The 20,726-nt window shown below is 47.3% G+C and overlaps 1 protein-coding gene across 1 annotated transcript in view; it reads left to right on the top strand.

Moving 5' to 3' along the window:
* The first annotated feature begins 3,825 nt into the window (after nucleotides 1–3,825).
* The window catches only part of LOC146009542 (uncharacterized), a 50,259-nt gene continuing 33,358 nt past the window's right edge, over nucleotides 3,826–20,726 (top strand). The window contains exons 1-5 of the mRNA XM_083149986.1: nucleotides 3,826–4,013; nucleotides 5,598–5,721; nucleotides 6,780–6,877; nucleotides 7,023–7,218; nucleotides 9,060–10,354. Of these exons, the coding sequence (XP_083006112.1) occupies nucleotides 3,918–4,013; nucleotides 5,598–5,721; nucleotides 6,780–6,877; nucleotides 7,023–7,218; nucleotides 9,060–10,354 (1,809 nt within the window). The 5' untranslated portion in view covers nucleotides 3,826–3,917. The remainder of the gene's footprint in view (nucleotides 4,014–5,597; nucleotides 5,722–6,779; nucleotides 6,878–7,022; nucleotides 7,219–9,059; nucleotides 10,355–20,726) is intronic.

Genomic DNA, 20,726 nt, shown 5'->3' with positions numbered 1-20,726 from the left:
GGGTGAGATTGATGGGTTAGTGGGTCAGTCACTGAGATGTATGGGTCAGTTAGTCACTGTGAGATGTATGGTTTAGTGGGTCAGTCAGCGTAAAACTTATAGGTCAGTGGGTCAGTCCGTTTGAGACGAATAGGTCAGTCAGTATACCCCACCATACCCACATTCACCTTCCAGCATTACACCTCATACATACACATCTGGGCACACCTTATACATCCTCATGCCCGGCACATATACCCCCATACCCACAGTCATCACCCAGCATTACACCTCATACATACACACCTGGGCACACCTTATACATCCTCATACCCGGCACATATACCCCCATACCCACAGTCACCACCCAGCATTACACCTCATACATACACACCTGGGCACACCTTATACATCCTCATACCCAGCACATATACCCCCATACCCACAGTCACCTCTCAGCATTACACCTCATACATACACACCTGAGCACACCTTATACATCCTTATGCCCGGCACATATACCCCCATACCCACAGTCACCACCCAGCATTACACCTCATACATACACACCTGGGCACACCTTATACATCCTCATGCCCAGCACATATACCCCCATACCCACAGTCATCACCCAGCATTACACCTCATACATACACACCTGGGCACACCTTATACATCCTCATACCCGGCACATATACCCCCATACCCACAGTCACCACCCAGCATTACACCTCATACATACACACCTGGGCACACCTTATACATCCTCATACCCGGCACATATACCCCCCATTACCCACAGTCACCACCCAGCATTACACCTCATACATACACACCTGGGCACACCTTATACATCCTCATGCCCGGCACATATACCCCCCATTACCCACAGTCACCACCCAGCATTACACCTCATACATACACACCTGGGCACACAATATACATCCTCATACCCGGCACATATACCCCCATACCCACAGTCACCACCCAGCATTACACCTCATACATACACACCTGGGCACACCTTATACATCCTCATGCCCGGCACATATACCCCCATACCCACAGTCACCGCCCAGCATTACACCTCATACATACACACCTGGACACACCTTATACATCCTCATGCCTGGCACATATACCCCCATACCCACAGTCACCACCCAGCATTACACCTCATACATACACACCTGGGCATGGCTGAATAGTAAAGAAAAGGGTGGAGAACTACAAGTCCCAGAATGCAAACCAGTCTCTGCCTTGCAGCACCACAGCTGCCTCTCCCTGGTCCTAGTGATAGCACACACCTGGTATTATACTGCAGCCTGTGTGAGTAGAACAGCAGCTCCCCTGTAAGTGCCCTTATGGCTCACACCCAGCAATCACTACTATGCTGTTACTAGCAGTATAATACCTGGGGTCACCTGGTGCCAGCTGCAGCACTCTCCCAGTCTCCCTCCTGCCTGCCATGCACACCAGGAAGGGACGTTTCCCTGGTAACACAGCTCCTCCCACTCTACCACACACAGGAAATACACTTTGGCTACAGCCGCGGGGGAGTCTGGGAGCTGAGTACAAACCACAACAAAATGGCCGCCGCTGTATGAGGACACTGAGACATCACAGCCGGGCTGCTAGGAGAGGTAACTGCCCCTGGGAGAATCAACAGAGAGAGTTATGTGATGTGAGGTCACCTTTAGATGATAGATTCCATGCTGTATATATGACTAATAAGGCTCCATAACACCTGTTTGCGACGGAGCGGCGGCCATTTTCCGGAAGACCAATCCCCGCGTTCATTGGCTGCAGATTCTCGGCTCCCTGCTGGGGCAGCGCTGCTGATCTTACCTGAGGCCTCTCACTTCCAGCAGCCACGGTGATTAAGTTACGGGGGACCGAGAGAAGACATTGCTGTATCTGGCTGCAGGTGATGGTATTGTACTGTCCTGGTGTTATTATACAGGGGGAGCAGCCTGTGGTGTCCTGTTCATACAGGGGAGCAGCCTGTGGTGTCCTGTTCAAACAGCGAGAGCGGCCTGCGGTGTCCCGTTCACACAGGGGGAGTGGCCTGTTACAAATGTTATACAGGGGGAGCAGACTCTTGTGTGTTGTTTTTATTATTGTACAGTTGAGCAGCCTCTGTGTGATGATGATGATTATTATAATATATTTTCTTATTCCTTGATTACCAGTCTCTGATTTCTTAATATTATTAGTATTATGATGATTATACAGAGCCAGCAGCCTTTGGTGCCTATTATTACATTTTATTTTAAGACCATTCACTACAATGGACATAGCAGTGCTATTATATCCTATACTATACATGTACCTGTTGTTCTCTATATGATATATATTTAAATGTGGGGAAACATTAGAAGCTGCTGTTGTGCCTCTATGTGGATTTCTCTTACCTTTATTTAATAGGTTTCATGTGTACTGTGTGGTGTTTATTGTAATTCTTATATTTACTCCAGGACAACAGAGCCGTGAGGATGAGACGCGTCACTGATTCCTCGAGGATGTACAAGAACCAGAGTCACATGACTGACAGGATACTAAATATCACCCTGGAGATCATCTACCTGCTGACTGGGGAGGTGAGGGGATCTGGGAGTGTCACTGTGACATCACTTATATCTATAGTAATAATACAGGGGCGTGACCGGAGAGGTGAGGGGATCTGGGAGCGTCACTGTGACATCACTTATATCTATAGTAATAATACAGGGAAGTGACTGGTGAGGAGAGGGGATCTGGGAGCGTCACTGTGACATCACTTATATCTATAGTAATAATACAGGGACGTGACTGGGGAGGTGAGGGGATCTGGGAGTGTCACTGTGACATCACTTATATCTATAGTAATGATACAGGGATGTGACTGGGGTGGTGAGGGGATCTGGGAGGGTCACTGTGACATCACTTATATCTATAGTAATAATACAGGGACGTGACTGGGGAGGTGAGGGGATCTGGGAGTGTCACGGTGACATCACTTATATCTATAGTAATAATACAGGGACGTGACGGCGGAGGTGAGGGGATCTGGGAGCGTCACTGTGACATCACTTATAGCTATAGTAATAATACAGGGACGTGACTGGGGAGGTGAGGGAATCTGGGAGCGTCACTGTGACATCACTTATATCTATAGTAATAATACAGGGACGTGACTGGGGAGGTGAGGGGATCTGGGAGGGTCACTGTGACATCACTTATATCTATAGTAATAATACAGGGATGTGACGGCGGAGGTGACTGGGTCCGGGAGTGTCACACTGACATCACTTATATCTATAGTAATAATACAGGGACGTGACTGGGGAGGTGAGGGGATCTGGGAGTGTCACCGTGACATCACTTATATCTATAGTAATAATACAGGGACGTGACTGGGGAGGTGAGGGGATCTGGGAGTGTCACTATGACATCACATATCTATAGTAATAATACAGGGATATCACTGGGGAGGTGAGGGGATCTGGGAGCGTCACTGTGACATAACATATATCTATAGTAATAATACAGGGACGTGACTGGGGAGGTGAGGGGATCTGGGAGCGTCACCGTGACATCACTTATATCTATAGTAATAATACAGGGAGGTGAGGGGATCCGGGAGTGTCACTGTGACATCACTTATATCTATAGTAATAATACAGGGAGGTGAGGGGATCTGGGAGTGTCACTGTGACGTCACTTATATCTATAGTAATAATACAGGGATGTGACTGGGGAGGTGAGCGGATCTGGGAGTGTCACTGTGACATCACTTCTAGTAATAATAGAGGGTCATAACTGGGAGTGTCTACAGTGATAGTGTATTTTCTTATACACAGGGTTACACAGTAGTGAAGAAGACCTCTGGTGATCATGAGACACCCAGTAGCCATCACTGTGTGTCAGAAGGACAGAAGAGGACCCAGATTCCCATCATGGTGCCTCCACCTCACTCACTGATACATGGGAAAGACAGTGAGCAGAAGATCTTGGAACTCACTAACAAGATCAATCATCTGCTGACTGGAGAGGTGACTGCTTGGAATGGGACATTATACAGTAATACTGGGGGATATGAACAGAGCGGTGACTGCTGGGAAGGGGATATTATATAGTAACACGGGGGAGGAGTGACCGGAGAGGTGACTGCTGGGAATGGGACATTATACAGTAACACCGGGGGCTGTGACCGGAGAGGTGACTGCTAGGAATGGGCCGTCATACAGTAACACCGGGGGATGTGACCGGAGAGGTAACTGCTGGGAATGGGACGTTATACAGTATAACACCGGGGCATATGACCAGAGAGGTGACTGCTGGGAATGGGACATCATACAGTAACACCAGGAGATGTGACCAGAGAGGTGACTGCCGGGAATGGGACATTATACAGTAACACCGGGGGATGTGACTGCTGGGAATGGGACATTATACAGTAACACCGGGGGCTGTGACCGGAGAGGTGACTGCTGGGAATGGGACGTTATACAGTAACACCGGGGGATGTGACCGGAGAGGTGACTGCTGGGAATGGGATATTATACAGTAACACCGGGGGATGTGACCGGAGAGATGACTGCTGTGAATGGGACGGTATACAGTAACACCGGGGGATGTGACCGGTGAGGTGACTGCTTGGAATGGGATATTATACAGTAACACCGGGGGATGTGACCGGAGAGATGACTGCTGTGAATGGGACGGTATACAGTAACACCGGGGGATGTGACCGGAGAGGTGACCAATGGGAATGCGACGTTATACAGTAACACTGGGGGATGTGACCGGAGAGGTGACTGCTGGGAATGGGATGTTATACAGTAACACTGGGGGATGTGACCGGAGAGGTGACCAATGGGAATGGGACGTTATACAGTAACACCGGGGGATGTGACCGGAGAGGTGACTGCTGGGAATGGGACGTTATACAGTATAACACCGGGGCATATGACCAGAGAGGTGACTGCTGGGAATGGGACATTATACAGTAACACCAGGGGATGTGACCGGAGAGGTGACTGCTGGGAATGGGACATCATACAGTAACACCAGGGGATGTGACCAGAGAGGTGACTGCCGGGAACGGGACATTATACAGTAACACCGGGGGATGTGACTGCTGGGAATGGGACATTATACAGTAACACCGGGGGCTGTGACCGGAGAGGTGACTGCTGGGAATGGGACGTTATACAGTAACACTGGGGGATGTGACCGGAGAGGTGACTGCTGGGAATGGGATGTTATACAGTAACACTGGGGGATGTGACCGGAGAGGTGACCAATGGGAATGGGACGTTATACAGTAACACCGGGGGATGTGACCGGAGAGGTGACTGCTGTGAATGGTGCATTATACAGTAACACCGGGGGCTGTGACCGGAGAGATGACTGCTGTGAATGGGACGGTATACAGTAACACCGGGGGATGTGACCGGAGAGATGACTGCTGGGAATGGGACGTTATACAGTAACACCGGGGGATGTGACCAATGGGAATGGGACGTTTTACAGTAACAGCGGAGGATGTGACCGGAGTCTGCCGGCAATAGGAAATTATACAGTAACAGCGGAGGATGTGGTCTGAGTGATGACTGTATCATTGTGTGTGTCAGGTTCCTATAAGGTGTCAGGATGTCGCTGTCTATCTCTCTATGGAGGAGTGGGAGTATATAGAGGAACACAAGGGTCTGTACAAGGACGTGATGATGGAGATTCACCGGCCCCTCACATCACTGGGTAAGCAGAGATTACATTTTATTGCACATGGTAGAGCAGGTATGGGGGCCCCCTATATAATCGTATCATCTGCTAATTGCACATGTACAATGTCCTCAGTCGCTGTGCGTCCCTTATAGATGGACCAAGTAACAGAGATACCCCAGAGAGATGTCCCCGTCCTCTGTATTCCCAGGATAATCACATATATACAATGTCCTCAGTCACTGTGTGTCTCCTACAGATGGGCCCAGTAACAGAGATACCCCAGAGAGATGTCCCCGTCCTCTGTATTCCCAGGATAATCACATATATACCATGTCCTCAGTCACTGTGTGTCTCCTACAGATGGGCCCAGTAACAGAGATACCCCAGAGAGATGTCCCCGTCCTCTGTATTCCCAGGATAATCACATATATATACCATGTCCTCAGTCACTGTGTGTCTCCTACAGATGGGCCCAGTAACAGAGATACCCCAGAGAGATGTCCCCGTCCTCTGTATTCCCAGGATAATCACATATATACAATGTCCTCAGTCACTGCGTGTCTCCTACAGATGGGCCCAGTAACAGAGATACCCCAGAGAGATGTCCCCGTCCTCTGTATTCTCAGGATAATCACATATACACCATGTCCTCAGTCGCTGTGTGTCTCCTACAGATGCGCCCAGTAACAGAGATACCCCAGAGAGATGTCCCCGTCCTCTGTATTCCCAGGATAATCACATATATACCATGTCCTCAGTCACTGCGTGTCTCCTACAGATGGGCCCAGTAACAGAGATACCCCCAGAGAGATGTCCCCGTCCTCTGTATTCCCAGGATAATCACATATATACCATGTCCTCAGTCACTGTGTGTCTCCTACAGATGGGCCCAGTAACAGAGATACCCCAAAGAGATGTCCCCGTCCTCTGTATTCCCAGGATAATCACATATATACCATGTCCTCAGTCACTGTGTGTCTCCTACAGATGGGCCCAGTAACAGAGATACCCCAGAGAGATGTCCCCGTCCTCTGTATTCCCAGGATAATCACATATATACCATGTCCTCAGTCACTGTATGTCTCCTACAGATGGACCCAGTAACAGAGATACCCCAGAGAGATGTCCCCGTCCTCTGTATTCCCAGCAGTGTACAGAGGAGACTCACAGGACCCCACAGGAGGATCAGGTAGGTGGGAATTAGGGTCTCCCCAGTATACCAAAGTGACTGTCACTATATGAATTGCAGCAGGTGTGTGTGTGTGTGTGTGTGTCTTATACACTGATATTCTATCTCCATAACATCAGACAATACTAATGTGATATTTTTTTAGGTTCATTGTGAAGATCTGTCTGATATTAAGGCCGAAGAAATAAAGGCAGAAGAAGAGACGGATGTGACTGATATTAAGGCAGAAGGAGAAGAGTCTTGTGTGACAGATAAGGAAGAAGATACAGAGACAGAAGACACATATATGAGGGATGATCAGCAGTGTAAGGGGGAGGAAATCCCTACAGATACCAGCGCAGGTGAGGAATAATCACTTATTACATACTATCTGACCTGCCCGGGAAAACCTGGGAGTTTTATTGTTTTTTATTCCAAAATTGCTGTAAAATTTCGTCTTATGCTGCGCCAAAGGCCCAAGATTGTAAATTGTTAATACATTTGCCGTAATGTTAGTGTTTGCATTGATACTCAATGACCGCATTTAGATCAGGTGTGGTGGTGGTGTTTCAAACACACCGCTCCTGACTTGTGTGCATACTTGCCTACCTGACCCTCTCCATGAGGGGAGAAAATGCTCTGTTCCTGGACTTCCCTGTAATGTATGACTGCCATCACCTGTGGGGAGCTGGGTAATTGATAAGAAAAGGTGTCACCATAGGTGATGGCAATCATACATTACAGGGAAGTCCAGGTACAGAGCACTTTCTCCCGCATGGAGAGGGTCAGGTAGGCAAGTATGCTTGTGTGTTGATGAATTCTACATCCACTCCTGAGATTTAGCACCTATAATGCATTTATTTTTTACTGTTTTTGTGTATGTGGTGTTATGTATGTGTTGTGTTGTGTGTTTCTCTCCCAGGACGGGGGCGACCAAATGACCGCCCTGGCGCCGGAGACCCCACCCCCGTTCACCGCCCCGCTGACAACCTAAATTACCTCCTGTGTGCAGCCAGCGGGGGTCCGGTGACAGGCAGCGGGGTTCCGGGTAGCCGCTGTAGCGGCAGCTTGACTCCGTCCGTCTCTCCTACTAGTGCGGCGTCGGGAAGCGCTGGTGATGACTTCGAAAAGACTTGCCGGACGCTGATTGGCTGTCCCTGGACCTGAGAGCGCTCCCCCCCTCCAGCGCCCGGTGCGCGTGCCCCCCCTAGTTACGGCCCTGCTCTGGTGTATCTCATACATCAGGAGCCATCAGCCCCTATTATACTCCTGCTCTCCCCCTCACATCATGTCACTGTGTGTTACCAGCACAGACATCTGACCAGTCTCCTCCCCACCGCTGGTATATATCAGCTCCTGGTGTCTTAAGGACTTCCTTTTCCTGTAACCCCCGGTGCTGTAAAGTGACCTGTCGCTTTGCAGCATCACTTTACTGCACTAGGGGTCACAGCACAGCAGGAGGCCCTGTAGACTGGAAGCAATTCCCTGGGGAGGTGAGTATGATTGTTTTTTACACTGTGATCAGCATGTGTGACACAGGACACACACAGCTGATCACCCTGGCCCCATCCCCGAGATGGCAAGGGTGATGATATGCTCCACTATTTTCTATCCGATTTATCATTCGATCAACACTGGCTTCAGGCAGGAGATGGACATGGACTGGAATGCTGCAGTGATACATTAGATTTCCGCTATATAGTCTTGGCTGCTATCACTATTTATCTATTTGATTTGCATTGGGATCCAATCTGCATCTAATGTGCAAAAACCATTTGATGTCCATTTTCTATTCGATTTTGCTTCTATAAAGCCTATCTCACCATGTGTATGCTCTATTAGACATATATATCTGTGGATGGATTGGGCAGTGTGTTCTCCATACACCCTGCCCAATCCATAGTGACTGATTCCGCTGCACATCACCGCTGCCTATTGCAGCCGGGTGTATGGGAGGTCAGGAGATATCACACACAGCGCCATACACTATCTAGCTTTAGGTATGTTGACCATTGGCTGTGTTGCAGAGCTGACGCGATATGTCTGGTCATTCACAGACCTATCGCTGGCTGACAGACCAGCGATATATCTGCCAGTGTGTGCGCAGCATTAGACATGTTCAGTTTAAGTGATAAAACCTCCATGAACATTTGCTTCTCAATGTAAACAATTCTGTCTGTTGTCATTCATCTGTTTCCTGTAGATGGGCGCACAAGCAGGAATACCTCGGAGGGAGATCTCATTGTGTCTCCATGTTATATACTAGAAGATAAGAACATCAGACAAGAGTCTCCAGAAGAAAAACCCATTATCCCCAATACACACCCAACATTTCCCATTGCAGATATTTCATCTGGTCCCTCTAGTCATGAGGAACCTTCTCCTGATCATTCAGACCTTACTACACACAGTACAGACCATAAAGATGATACAGTATCATCCAGTTCTGAGTTTGGTAAGAGTTCTATACATCCGTCAGATTCTGTTTTACATCAGAGTCATCAAACAGGGGAGAAACCATTTCCATGCTCTGAGTGTGGGAAATGTTTTAGCAATAAAGACCGTCTAGTTAAACATGTGAGACTTCACACAGGCGAGAAATTACTTTCATGCTCTGAATGGGAGAAATATTTTACAGATAAATCAGCTTTTATTACACATAAGAGAAGTCACACAGGTGAGAAACCATTTTCATGCTCTGAATGTGGGAAATGTTTTGCACATAAATCATCTCTTGTTACACATGAGAGAAGTCACACAAGTGTGAAACCATATTCATGCTCTGAATGTGGGAAATGTTTTAGAAAGAAATCAAATCTTCTTAACCATGAGAGAATTCACACAGGCGAGAAACCATTTTCATGCTCTGAATGTGGGAAATGTTTTAAAAGAAAATCAACTCTTGTTACACATGAGAGACATCACACAGGTGTGAAACCATATTCATGCTCTGAATGTGGGAAATGTGTTACAAATAAATTGTCTCTTGTTACACATGAGAGAAGTCACACAAGTGTGAAACCATATTCATGCTCTGAATGTGGGAAATGTTTTAGAGAGAAATCAAATCAAGTTAAACATGAGAGAATTCACACAGGTGAAAAACCATTTCCATGTCCTGAATGTGGGAAATGTTTTAGCGAAAAATCAAATCAAGTTAAACATGAGAGAAGTCACACAGGTGAGAAACCATTTTCATGTTCTGAATGCGGGAAATGTTTTGCACATAAATCATCTCTTGTTACACATGAGAGAAGTCACACAGGTGTGAAACCATATTCATGCTCTGAATGTGGGAAATGTTTTGCACATAAATCATCTCTTGTTACACATGAGAGAAGTCACACAGGTGTGAAACCATATTCATGCTCTGAATGTGGGAAATGTTTTAGAAAGAAATCAAATCTTCTTAACCATGAGAGAATTCACACAGGCGAGAAACCATTTTCATGCTCTGAATGTGGGAAATGTTTTAGAAGGAAATCACATCTTGTAATACATGTGAAGTCACACAGGTGTGAAACCATATTCATGCTCTGAATGTGGGAAATGTTTTAGAGAGAAATCAACTCCTGTTAAACATGAGAGAAGTCACACAGGTGCAAAACCATTTTCTTTTTTTTTTTTTTTGAGAAAATTTTTTTATTGAATTTTTCAAGTCAAGTATTCAATAAACATTACAATCAATAAAGCAGATACATTGTTAAATATCAATGAGTGCGGATTGTTATTTGAGAAAGGTCTGAGAAGATACACTTCTATAAGAAGCTATATAAACTTCTTTGTGTATGAAGACCTAAAGGTTGTTCAGGGGTAGGAAGGAGGGGGGATACGCTGTGAGGAACAAGGGAGCTGGGGGAGGAAACCTGAGGAGGCGACAGGGGGAATGAAGATGGGTGAATGACAGGGGGAGTAAGTGCAGCATGAAAAACAAGGGAAAAAAAAAAAACTCTGAGGGGAGGAGGGGTAAGGGGAGGAGGGGGGGGGGGATGCTGGCAATCTCCACGTAAGCATCAAGGAAAGAAAATCCAGTACATTAAAGATATGTCAACGGGGGTTCAGTTTGAAAGTAGGTTGTCCATGGGGACCAGGTTTTAATAAGAGAAGGAGTGGAATCATGTAGAAATGCGGTAATCTTTTCCACCTTGTAGGTGGACCATATGGCACTAATTAGGGTAGGTTTGGAGGGAGCTGTAGGGTTTTTTCAGTTTTTAGCGATCAGGCATTTGGTTGTATTAAGAATATGATTGATCAATTTTTGTGACGCAGGTTGGGAGCGTGGGATTGGTCTTAGTAAAAGGGAGAAAGAGGGAGAGGTGGGCATTTGTATGTTCAGCACCAGCCTAATTAAGTCATGGGCTTCCCGCCAGAGGGATTGAATGATTGGGCAGTCCCACCAGATGTGAAGGAAGGAGCCTTCTTGGCCGCATAATCTCCAACACTGGGGCGAGGAGGAAGGGTAGATAGCAGGCAGTTTGGTTGGTACCATATACCATCTAAAATAGATCTTCTATGCATTTTCTTTAATTCGCGTTGAGATTAGAGCTTTTTGCAATAGCCATTCTGATGTTAGCCCACGTGTTTAGGCTGAGCTCTTCACCCATGTCAGCCTCCCAATCAAATTCCTGTTTTTCCTTCTGAGGTTGGTTATAAGAAACCAGTATCTGATAGATGGTTGAAATTAGTTTTTTTGTGTTTTGGGATTGCCTGCAGAGGGATTCGAGGGTAGTTTTTTTCAAGGAGGGCTGAGCCTGAGGAAGAGAATTACAGAAATGGCGAAGCTGTAGATATTGCTAAAAAATGGAGTGTGGAAACGAGAATTTGGAGCGGAGGGATTCAAAGTCTGGGAGGTGAGATGTAAGGGCGATGTCTGCGGGGAAAAGGATGTTGTGTTTCATCCAGAGTTTGAATGCGTTTTTAGTTGTCCCTGGTGGGAAAGCTGGGTTGTTCCATAGTGGGGTTAATGATGGGTGATGAGAGCGTAGTTTATAGAGTTTAGTGGATAGATCCCAAACCCTAATTGTGTGGCGTGTAGAGGGCAAAAGGGCGGGGCGGGAGGTGAGGGGGATCCATAGGATGGAGGATAGCGAGTAATGTGCGATGAAGGAGGCTTCGATGTGTGTCCAAACTCTTTGAGAGGGAGGAGCGTGCCATAAGATTGAAGGGGCTATGTGCACAGCTCTGTAATATTTAAGAATGTCTGGTAGGCCGAGACCACCCGTATTATGGGGTTTTTGTAAGAGGCGTAGTTTAACTGGGTTTTTTCCCAGCCCATACGAAAGTACTTATATCTCTTTGGAGGTGCTTAAGTACCCTGACAGGGATGTGTATGGGGAGAGTTTGCCATAGATATAGCAGCCGGGGTAAAATCATCATTTTAATCGTTGCCATCCGACCCGTCCAAGAGATGAATTGTGAGTTCCAGGCAGAGAGGTCTGACCTAATAGAAGCAAATAATCTGGGAAAGTTAACTGAGTAGAGGTTATTGTATGATCTGGAAAGATAAATCCCAAGATATTTGATTTTATCAGGCTGCCAACAGAGAGGGATTTTTGCTTGAAGGATGGAGAAGTCGGCAGGAGCGATGTTAATGTCTAAGGCTTCTGATTTAGAAGTGTTTAATTTATAATTGGAGAATGTGCTATATGTTTTGGTTTCCTGAAAAATGGAGGGCAACGAGGTCAGTGGGTTGGTCAGAGTTAATATGACATCGTCAGCATAGAGAGCGATGTTATGTTGTGCGCGCCCTATATTGATGCCGTGGATGTTCGGGTTATTACGGATCAACGTGACGAGGGGTTCCATAATTAAAGCGAATAAGAGAGGTGAGAGTGGACACCCCTGACGTGTGCCATTTTTGATATTAAACTGGGCTGATTTAAGTCCATTCACCATCACAGCGGCCGAGGGATTGTTGTATAGTGCTAATATGCCATCTAAGAATGGTCCTCTAAAGCCCATGTGAGACAAGGTGCCGCGAATGAAAGGCCATGCCACCCTGTCGAAGGCCTTTTCTGCATCGAGAGCCACCACCAGGGCTGCTATCGATCTTTCGTTGGCGACGTGGATAAGATCAATTAGGCGTCTGGTGTTATCTGAGGCTTGGCGGTTGGGAATGAAACCTACTTGGTCTGGATGGACCAATGTAGGTAGTAATGGGGCTAGGCGATTAGCTAGAACTTTGGCGTGGAGTTTTAAATCAGAATTAAGTAGGAATATAGGGCGATAGTTGCCCATATCCGTCGGGTCTCTATCGGGTTTGGGGATAACTATTATGTTAGCCCTGGTGGTGGCTGCGTCGATCGGGTGGCCCTGTAGGAGGGAGTTAAATAGAAGGGTGAGCATTGGAACGAGGGGTTGGGCCAGTTTTTTATAATACAGGTTGGTGAATCCGTCGGGGCCAGGAGCAGCTGAGCGTCGTAGGGTTTTGATTGCTTCGAGGATCTCATCGGTGGTGATGGGTGCGTTTAATGTCTCCACCTGAGATGTGGTTAGTTTGGGGAGTCGGCATGAGATCAAGTACTCATCCAAATCCTCCGGGTTGGAGGATGTAGAGGGGTCGGAAGAATTCAGGTTGTATAGATTTTCATAAAATGAGCGGAATTGGGCCGCCATTGTGACAGAGTTATAAGTGATGGATCCGTCCATGCATTTTAAGGACATAATTCTGTTTTTAGTCCGTTTGGCCCTAAGCTGACAGGCTAATAAGGAGTCTGCTTTATTAGATTTCTCATAGAATTTTTGCTTCGCCCATAGTAAAGCTTGGGCGGCTCTAGAAGAGAGGAGTTGGTTTAGTTGGCCTTTAAGCGCTATGATTTTCAAGTATGTCTGCTGAGTCGGGTGTAGTTGATGCTCTTGGGTGAGAGAGGTGAGGGTAGTCTCTAGTTCTTGGGTTTTTTTGCGTGTGGCTTTGTTTTGTGCACTCGTTAAACTGATTAATTTGCCTCTAATTGTGGCCTTGTGAGCTTCCCAAAGAATGGAGGGAGGGATGTCAGAGGTGTTATTTAGGGAGTAAAATTCCGAGATGGATGAGGTTAGGTCTGATAAGATATCCGGTTTGAGAAGTAAGGAATCATTGATACGCCATTGTTTTGTGGGGGGCTGTAGGGAGGATCGGATGTTAAGTTCCAGTGTTAGGTGGTCTGACCAGGTGACTGGGATCGTTTGCGCGTCCACTGGGTTTTGAGCTGAAATAGTATCTGCAAAGATATAATCAATTCGGGTGTGTAGATTGTGTGGGGGGGGGAAAATGAGTGAAGCCTGGCGATGAAGGGTATAGCACTCTCCAGGAGTCCTATAGGTTATGTCTTGTTAGATGAATGAGGAGGCGTTTAGAAAGTCTGGCATGGTTGGGTAGTGTTGAGTTAGACTGAGATCTATCAAGAGAAGGTTGTATGGTGGCATTGAAATCTCCTCCTATAATAGTTAGACATGGAGAAAATTGCACTAGCTTAGTGAAAAAGACAGAGTAGAGGGAACTCTGTTGCGTGTTAGGGGCATAGACAGAGGCAAGAAGAACAGGTGACTGGTGCAAAACCATTTTCATGCTCTTAATGTGGGAAATGTTTTAGAAGGAAATCACATCTTGTTACACATGAGAGAAGTCACACAGGTGTGAAACCATTTTCATGTTTGGAATGTGGGAAATGTTTTACACATAAATCAGCTGTTCATAAACACCAGAGAACTCACACACAAATAGTATAGGGTGAGATTTAATAGGATGAGAGATTCAGAAAGTGAGAGATTTGGTGAGAAATCTCCAGTTTTTATAAAGCGGCAATCATTTACACTGCAAAATCAAACTGGTTTAGCAGTGTTAATGATTGCCGCTTTAAAAAATTTGGAGATTTCTCACCAAATCTCTCACTTTCTGAATCTCTCATCCTATTAAATCTCACCCTTAATTTTAATTAACTGATCTACATGAAACGGAAGCATCAATACTAAATTCCTCTATCATCCGTTGTATGTGGATTCTTAGATACAGTGTCTAGGTAAACTTTCCTATGCCGAAATTGAATGTCTAACAGGGTCAAAATGTCGACCTGAAAAGGTCGATAAGTGTTTTTCACATCTTTTGGTGTCAGTGTTGACATGGACTCCCAATTAGTGTAAAGCGTAACCTCTTGGTTCCCTCTCCACCCTTGGTGCAAGTTACACACATGTAATACAGGCAATCTGATTGGCTGAATGCATCTGTCAGTTATGCTGATGTTCCAGTTCTATTGCTGCTGTGATGTGTTCCCATGGTTACAGTGACATGAGCGATCAGTGTGCAATAAGACTCCATGTCTCCTAGTCTGACTGTATATGGGAAAGCAGCTGGTGTATGTATTACTGAGTCATTATATAACCGCATTGTTGTACCTGTGCTTTATGTATAACAGCCTCTCTGTAATATATATGTAATAAATACACTGTGTGACCCTGTACTGTAATGTGTGTGGTGTATACTGATATTTGGGCCATCACTATGACTCTGCGCCTCTTGTCATACCCCGGGCACCTATGTAGGAGGTGCATGTGCTGGGATTGCCGAGCCGGCCACGTTCCGTGGTACTCACAGCCCACAGGCCCAGCACCATGCAGCTGTTATGGATCCCATTTGGCATCCGGTACTTAGACACAACTCCCGGCCACCTCCACATGAGCCCCATAATGTGGGATCTGTTACTCTCTCCCTGGGGTCAGAGCTGGAAGATAATGTGTTCCCACAGGGCAGGTGCAGGTGTCTGATGCTATGTGGCAGGATCTGTACAACTGCCCCCATTATATAACATGAGACACATAGGGGGGATGTACTAAGATGGGCGTATACGGCAGATCCCGAAATGGAAAGAAATGAGATTGGCCGTATAAGACCCAATAATACGAATGGACCATACATGTACAGAGATGTCATATTCTCCTCATTTGTATTTTCTGATGATGTAGTCCATATTCTGTTACCGGTGGGTTAAAGTTCGAGGTGACCAAGATGGCTGGATCCCAGAAAAGTACTTCAATAAATTACTTTAGTTTTAAAGTACACTTACTGTATTTGCTGGCGTATAAAACCACTTTTTTCCCCTGAAAAACATGCCACCACGTGGGAGGGTCGTCTTATACGCCGGGTGCACTTGTATAACAAACTATATTTTGAGTGGAAATATTGGGGGGGGGGGGCGATTTTTTTATTGTACAGGCACCCAGATGACTAATTCCTATGTCAAATGCCCCCCATTGTTAACGCCACCCCACAATCAACACCAACCCGAAGCGTGGCGAGCGCAGCGGTACGCGCCCTCCAACCTTTTCATACCCCCACTATCCACATCGGCGTGGAGTTGATTTTATATAGTGTGGCGAGCCCCGCGGGATACGAGCCCAAAGCGTGGCGAGCGGACGTGAAATACATGTTAAGTAATCAGCGTCCCCTCGCCACACTTCGGGCTCGTATTCCACGTCCCCTCGTGGGGCTCGCTGCGCTTGCCACACTGTATAAAATCAACTCCACGCCGACGTGGATAGTGGGGGTATGAAAAGGTCGGAGGGTGCTGCGCTCGCCACGCTTCGGGTTGGAGTTAACAATGGGGGGGGGGGGCATTTTACCTAATAATTACTCATCCTGGTGGGTATACAATTAAAAATCGGGTCAGGGGGGGCCATTTAACATTGAGTACAATGTAAAAATCGGGTCGGAACGTCCAAAAATCGGGTCCCATCGCATGCCTTAAGTACTGGCATGCGATGAAAAAAATCGGGCGCCTACATATTACACAAGTACCCAGCATACACATCAGCAAACTCAGGAGCCCCGCCCCCTGCATCAAGAGGTTGAGTTGGTTTCTTCCTGGCACTTCTGCAGTCAGTGTTCATCAAAGAATGAGGCTACCCTAACACTGACAGGGTCCTGGTTATATAAGCTACAGAAGCTACCCTAACAGGGTCCTGGTTATATAGGCTACAGTGACTACCCTAACACCAGAGCCGGCCAGAGGCATAGGCAAACTAGGCAATTGCCTAGGGCATTTGGAATGCCCAGGGGCATCAGCAGCTTCTGCTGATTAAAATGATATGCAGCATGCCTATATTCTGTGTGTGAGTGAGGCTGTATCTGCATATGAAATAGTGTATTCATGGAAATCACTGTAACATAGCATTCCGTATGCCGGTACAGCCACAGTCGCACACAGAATATAGGCATGCTGCATATCATTTTAATCATCGGAAGCTCCTTGTGTGTGCTGGTCATAACAATGCAAATAAGACAAATTTTCAGTAAAAAAGGCACCCAACATTAGCAGAACTGGCCAGGAGCTGCATGGCTTATTGAGTCAAGATGTATGAGGAAACATCTGTATCCAAGCAGAGGCAGAGGTCACAGTGTTAGCGGCTGTGCGAGTGGTGTCTGTGGGTGGGTTGGTTGTGCAATAGAGTTCGGCATATGTGTAAGGGGCATTATGTGTGTCATGTATAAATGCATTAATAATGTGCGACATATGTGTGTCATGTGTATAAGGGCATTAATAAAGTGCAACATATGTGTAAGGGGCATTATGTGTGTCATTATGTGTATGAAGGGCATTAATAAAGGTTGACATAATCTGTAAGGGGCATTATGGTTATAAGGACATTAATAATGTGTGTCATGTGTAAGGGGCATTACTGTGTGGTAATATCAGGGCTGCCGAGAGAAAGGGGGTAGGGGGTACAAATTACCCAGGCCAAAGTCTGATGGAAGGGCCCAGTGGGGGCCCTGGGCCTCCCCCCCCTTAAGTGACAGCAGCAGCTGCAGCTCTTCTCCTCTGCCCAGCACACACTGCTTTGTGCTGGGTTGCAGTGTGGCCATGGAGGTGCTTAAAATACAATATTTTCTCAGGATTTTTTTCTAAGGGTATAATGTGAAGAGTAATGTACATAAGGTAAAGTGGTACTACTGTGTGATGTAACGTGAATAAGGGACACCATCGCATGATATAATATGAATAAAGTTGCACTACTGTGTGGCATCATTTGAATTGGGGGTACAATTGGGTGGCCATGCCCCTTCCCAGCAAGAACACACCCCTGTTTGGGCTGTGCACCGAATGTGTACACTGTTTCTATTTCAAATATTGCGGGTAGGAGCACCAAAATGATGACTGCTATGATGAGGGTTGATGGTGCTGGGAAAGAGGAGCAGGGTCAGAGGCGGAACTAGTGACGGTGCTAGGGGGCACCAGCCAAAATCTTGCCTAGGGCGTCATTTAGGCTAGGGCCGGCTCTGCCTAACACTGACAGGGTCCTGGTTATATAGGCTACAGAGGCTACCCTAACACTGACAGGGTCCTGGTTATATAAGCTACAGAAGCAACCCTAACACTGACAGGGTCCTGGTTATATAGGCTACAGAAGCTACCCTAACACTGACAGGGTCCTGGTTATATAAGCTACAGAAGCTACCCTAACACTGACAGGGTCCTGGTTATATGAGCTACAGAAGCTACCCTAACACTGACAGGGTCCTGGTTATATAAGCTACAGAAGCTATCCTAACACTGACAGGGTCCTGGTCATATAGGCTACAGAAGCTACCCTAACACTGACAGGGTCCTGGTTATATAGGCTACAGTGACTACCCTAACACTGACAGGGTCCTGGTTATATAGGCTACAGTGACTACCCTAACACTGACAGGGTCCTGGTTATATAAGCTACAGAAGCTACCCTAACAGGCTCCTGGTTATATAGGCTACAATGACTACCCTAACACTTACAGGGTCCTGGTTATATAGGCTACAGTGACTACCCTAACACTGACAGGGTCCTGGTTATATAGGCTACGCTAACACTGACAGGGTCCTGGTTATATAGGCTACAGAGGCTACGCTAACACTGACAGGGTCCTGGTTATATAGGCTACTCTAATACTGACAGGGTCCTGGTTATATAGGCTACAGAGGCTACCCTAACACTGACAGGGTCCTGCTTATATAGGCTACAGAGGCTACGCTAACACTGACAGGGTCCTGGTTATATAGGCTACAGAGGCTACCCTAACACTGACAGGGTCCTGGCTATATAGGCTACCCTAACACTGACAGGGTCCTGGTTATATAGGCTACAGAGGCTACCCTAACACTGACAGGGTCCTGGATATAGAGGCTACCATAACACTGACCGGGTCCTGGTTATATAGACTACAGAAATCCTGCGTAAGCTGTTTATAAGTGCAAAGGCTAAAGTGTAATACAGGTACACCACCGATTTTCCGGCAACCGTTGATCCGGAACCTCTTTTAATCCGGACAATTTAGCTCTGTCCGGATTAAAAGAGTTTAACTGACCTCTTTTAATCCGGACAAGTTTGCTTTGTCCGGATTAAAAGAGGTCCGTTAAACTCTTTTAATCCGGACAGAGCAAAATTGTCCGGATTAAAAGAGGTCCATTAAACTCTTTTAATCCGGAACACTTTCTGCGCATGGGCGTAACACGCAATAGGCGCAAGTTAGCTTCTGCGGACACTGCAGGTGACACAGAAAGCATCATGGCGTCTGAGGTGAAATCAAGTGACACAGCGGGCAGCAGTGGGGGTGATATGTCGCCCAAGGTCCCGGCAAGTACCGCACATTGGCGGAACACACATCATGAGCAAGTTCCACTGGATACAGCTTCCAATAACTCTGCAGGTGACACAGCGGGCAGCAGTGGGGGCGATATGTCGTCCAAGGTCCCGGCAAGTACCGCACATGGGCGGAAGAGAAAGCATGTTCAAGTTCCACTGGATACAGCTTCCAATAACTCTGCAGGTGACACAGCGGGCAGCAGTGGGGGCGATATGTCGTCCAAGGTCCCGGCAAGTACCGCACATGAGCGGAAGAGAAAGCATGTTCAAGTGCCACTGGTTACAGCTTCCAAGCACACTGCAGGTGACACAGCAGGCAGCAGTGGGGGTGATATGTCGTCCAAGGTCCCGGCAAGTACCGCACATGGGCGGAAGAGAAAGCATGTTCAAGTGCCACTGGGTACAGCTTCCAAGCACACTGCAGGTGACACAGCAGGCAGCAGTGGGGGTCATATGGCGGCCAAGGTCCCAGCAAGTACCGCACATGGGCGGAACACACAGCATGAGCAAGTGCCACTGGGTACAGCTTCCAAGCACACTGCAGGTGACACAGCAGGCAGCAGTGGGGGTCATATGGCGGCCAAGGTCCCAGCAAGTACCGCACATGGGCGGAACACACAGCATGAGCAAGTGCCACTGGGTACAGCTTCCAAGCACACTGCAGGTGACACAGCAGGCAGCAGTGGGGGTCATATGGCGGCCAAGGTCCCAGCAAGTACCGCACATGGGCGGAAGAGAAAGCATGTTCAAGTGCCACTGGGTACAGCTTCCAAGCACACTGCAGGTGACACAGCAGGCAGCAGTGGGGGTCATATGGCGGCCAAGGTCCCAGCAAGTACCGCACATGGGCGGAAGAGAAAGCATGTTCAAGTGCCACTGGTTACAGCTTCCAAGCACACTGCAGGTGACACAGCAGGCAGCAGTGGGGGTCATATGGCGGCCAAGGTCCCAGCAAGTACCGCACATGGGCAGAAGAGAAAGCATGTTCAAGTGCCACTGGGTACAGCTTCCAAGCACACTGCAGGTGACACAGCAGGCAGCAGTGGGGGTCATATGGCGGCCAAGGTCCCAGCAAGTACCGCACATGGGCGGAACACACAGCATGAGCAAGTGCCACTGGGTACAGCTTCCAAGCACACTGCAGGTGACACAGCAGGCAGCAGTGGGGGTCATATGCCGGCCAAGGTCCCAGCAAGTACCGCACATGGGCAGAACACACAGCATGAGCAAGTGCCACTGGGTACAGCTTCCAAGCACACTGCAGGTGACACAGCAGGCAGCA

The sequence above is a fragment of the Crinia signifera genome, chromosome 6, assembly GCF_055691185.1.
Source record: "Crinia signifera chromosome 6, ASM5569118v1, whole genome shotgun sequence".
In the NCBI taxonomy this organism is placed as follows: Eukaryota; Metazoa; Chordata; class Amphibia; order Anura; family Myobatrachidae; genus Crinia; species Crinia signifera.
This window is presented reverse-complemented; position numbering and strand designations above follow the sequence as displayed.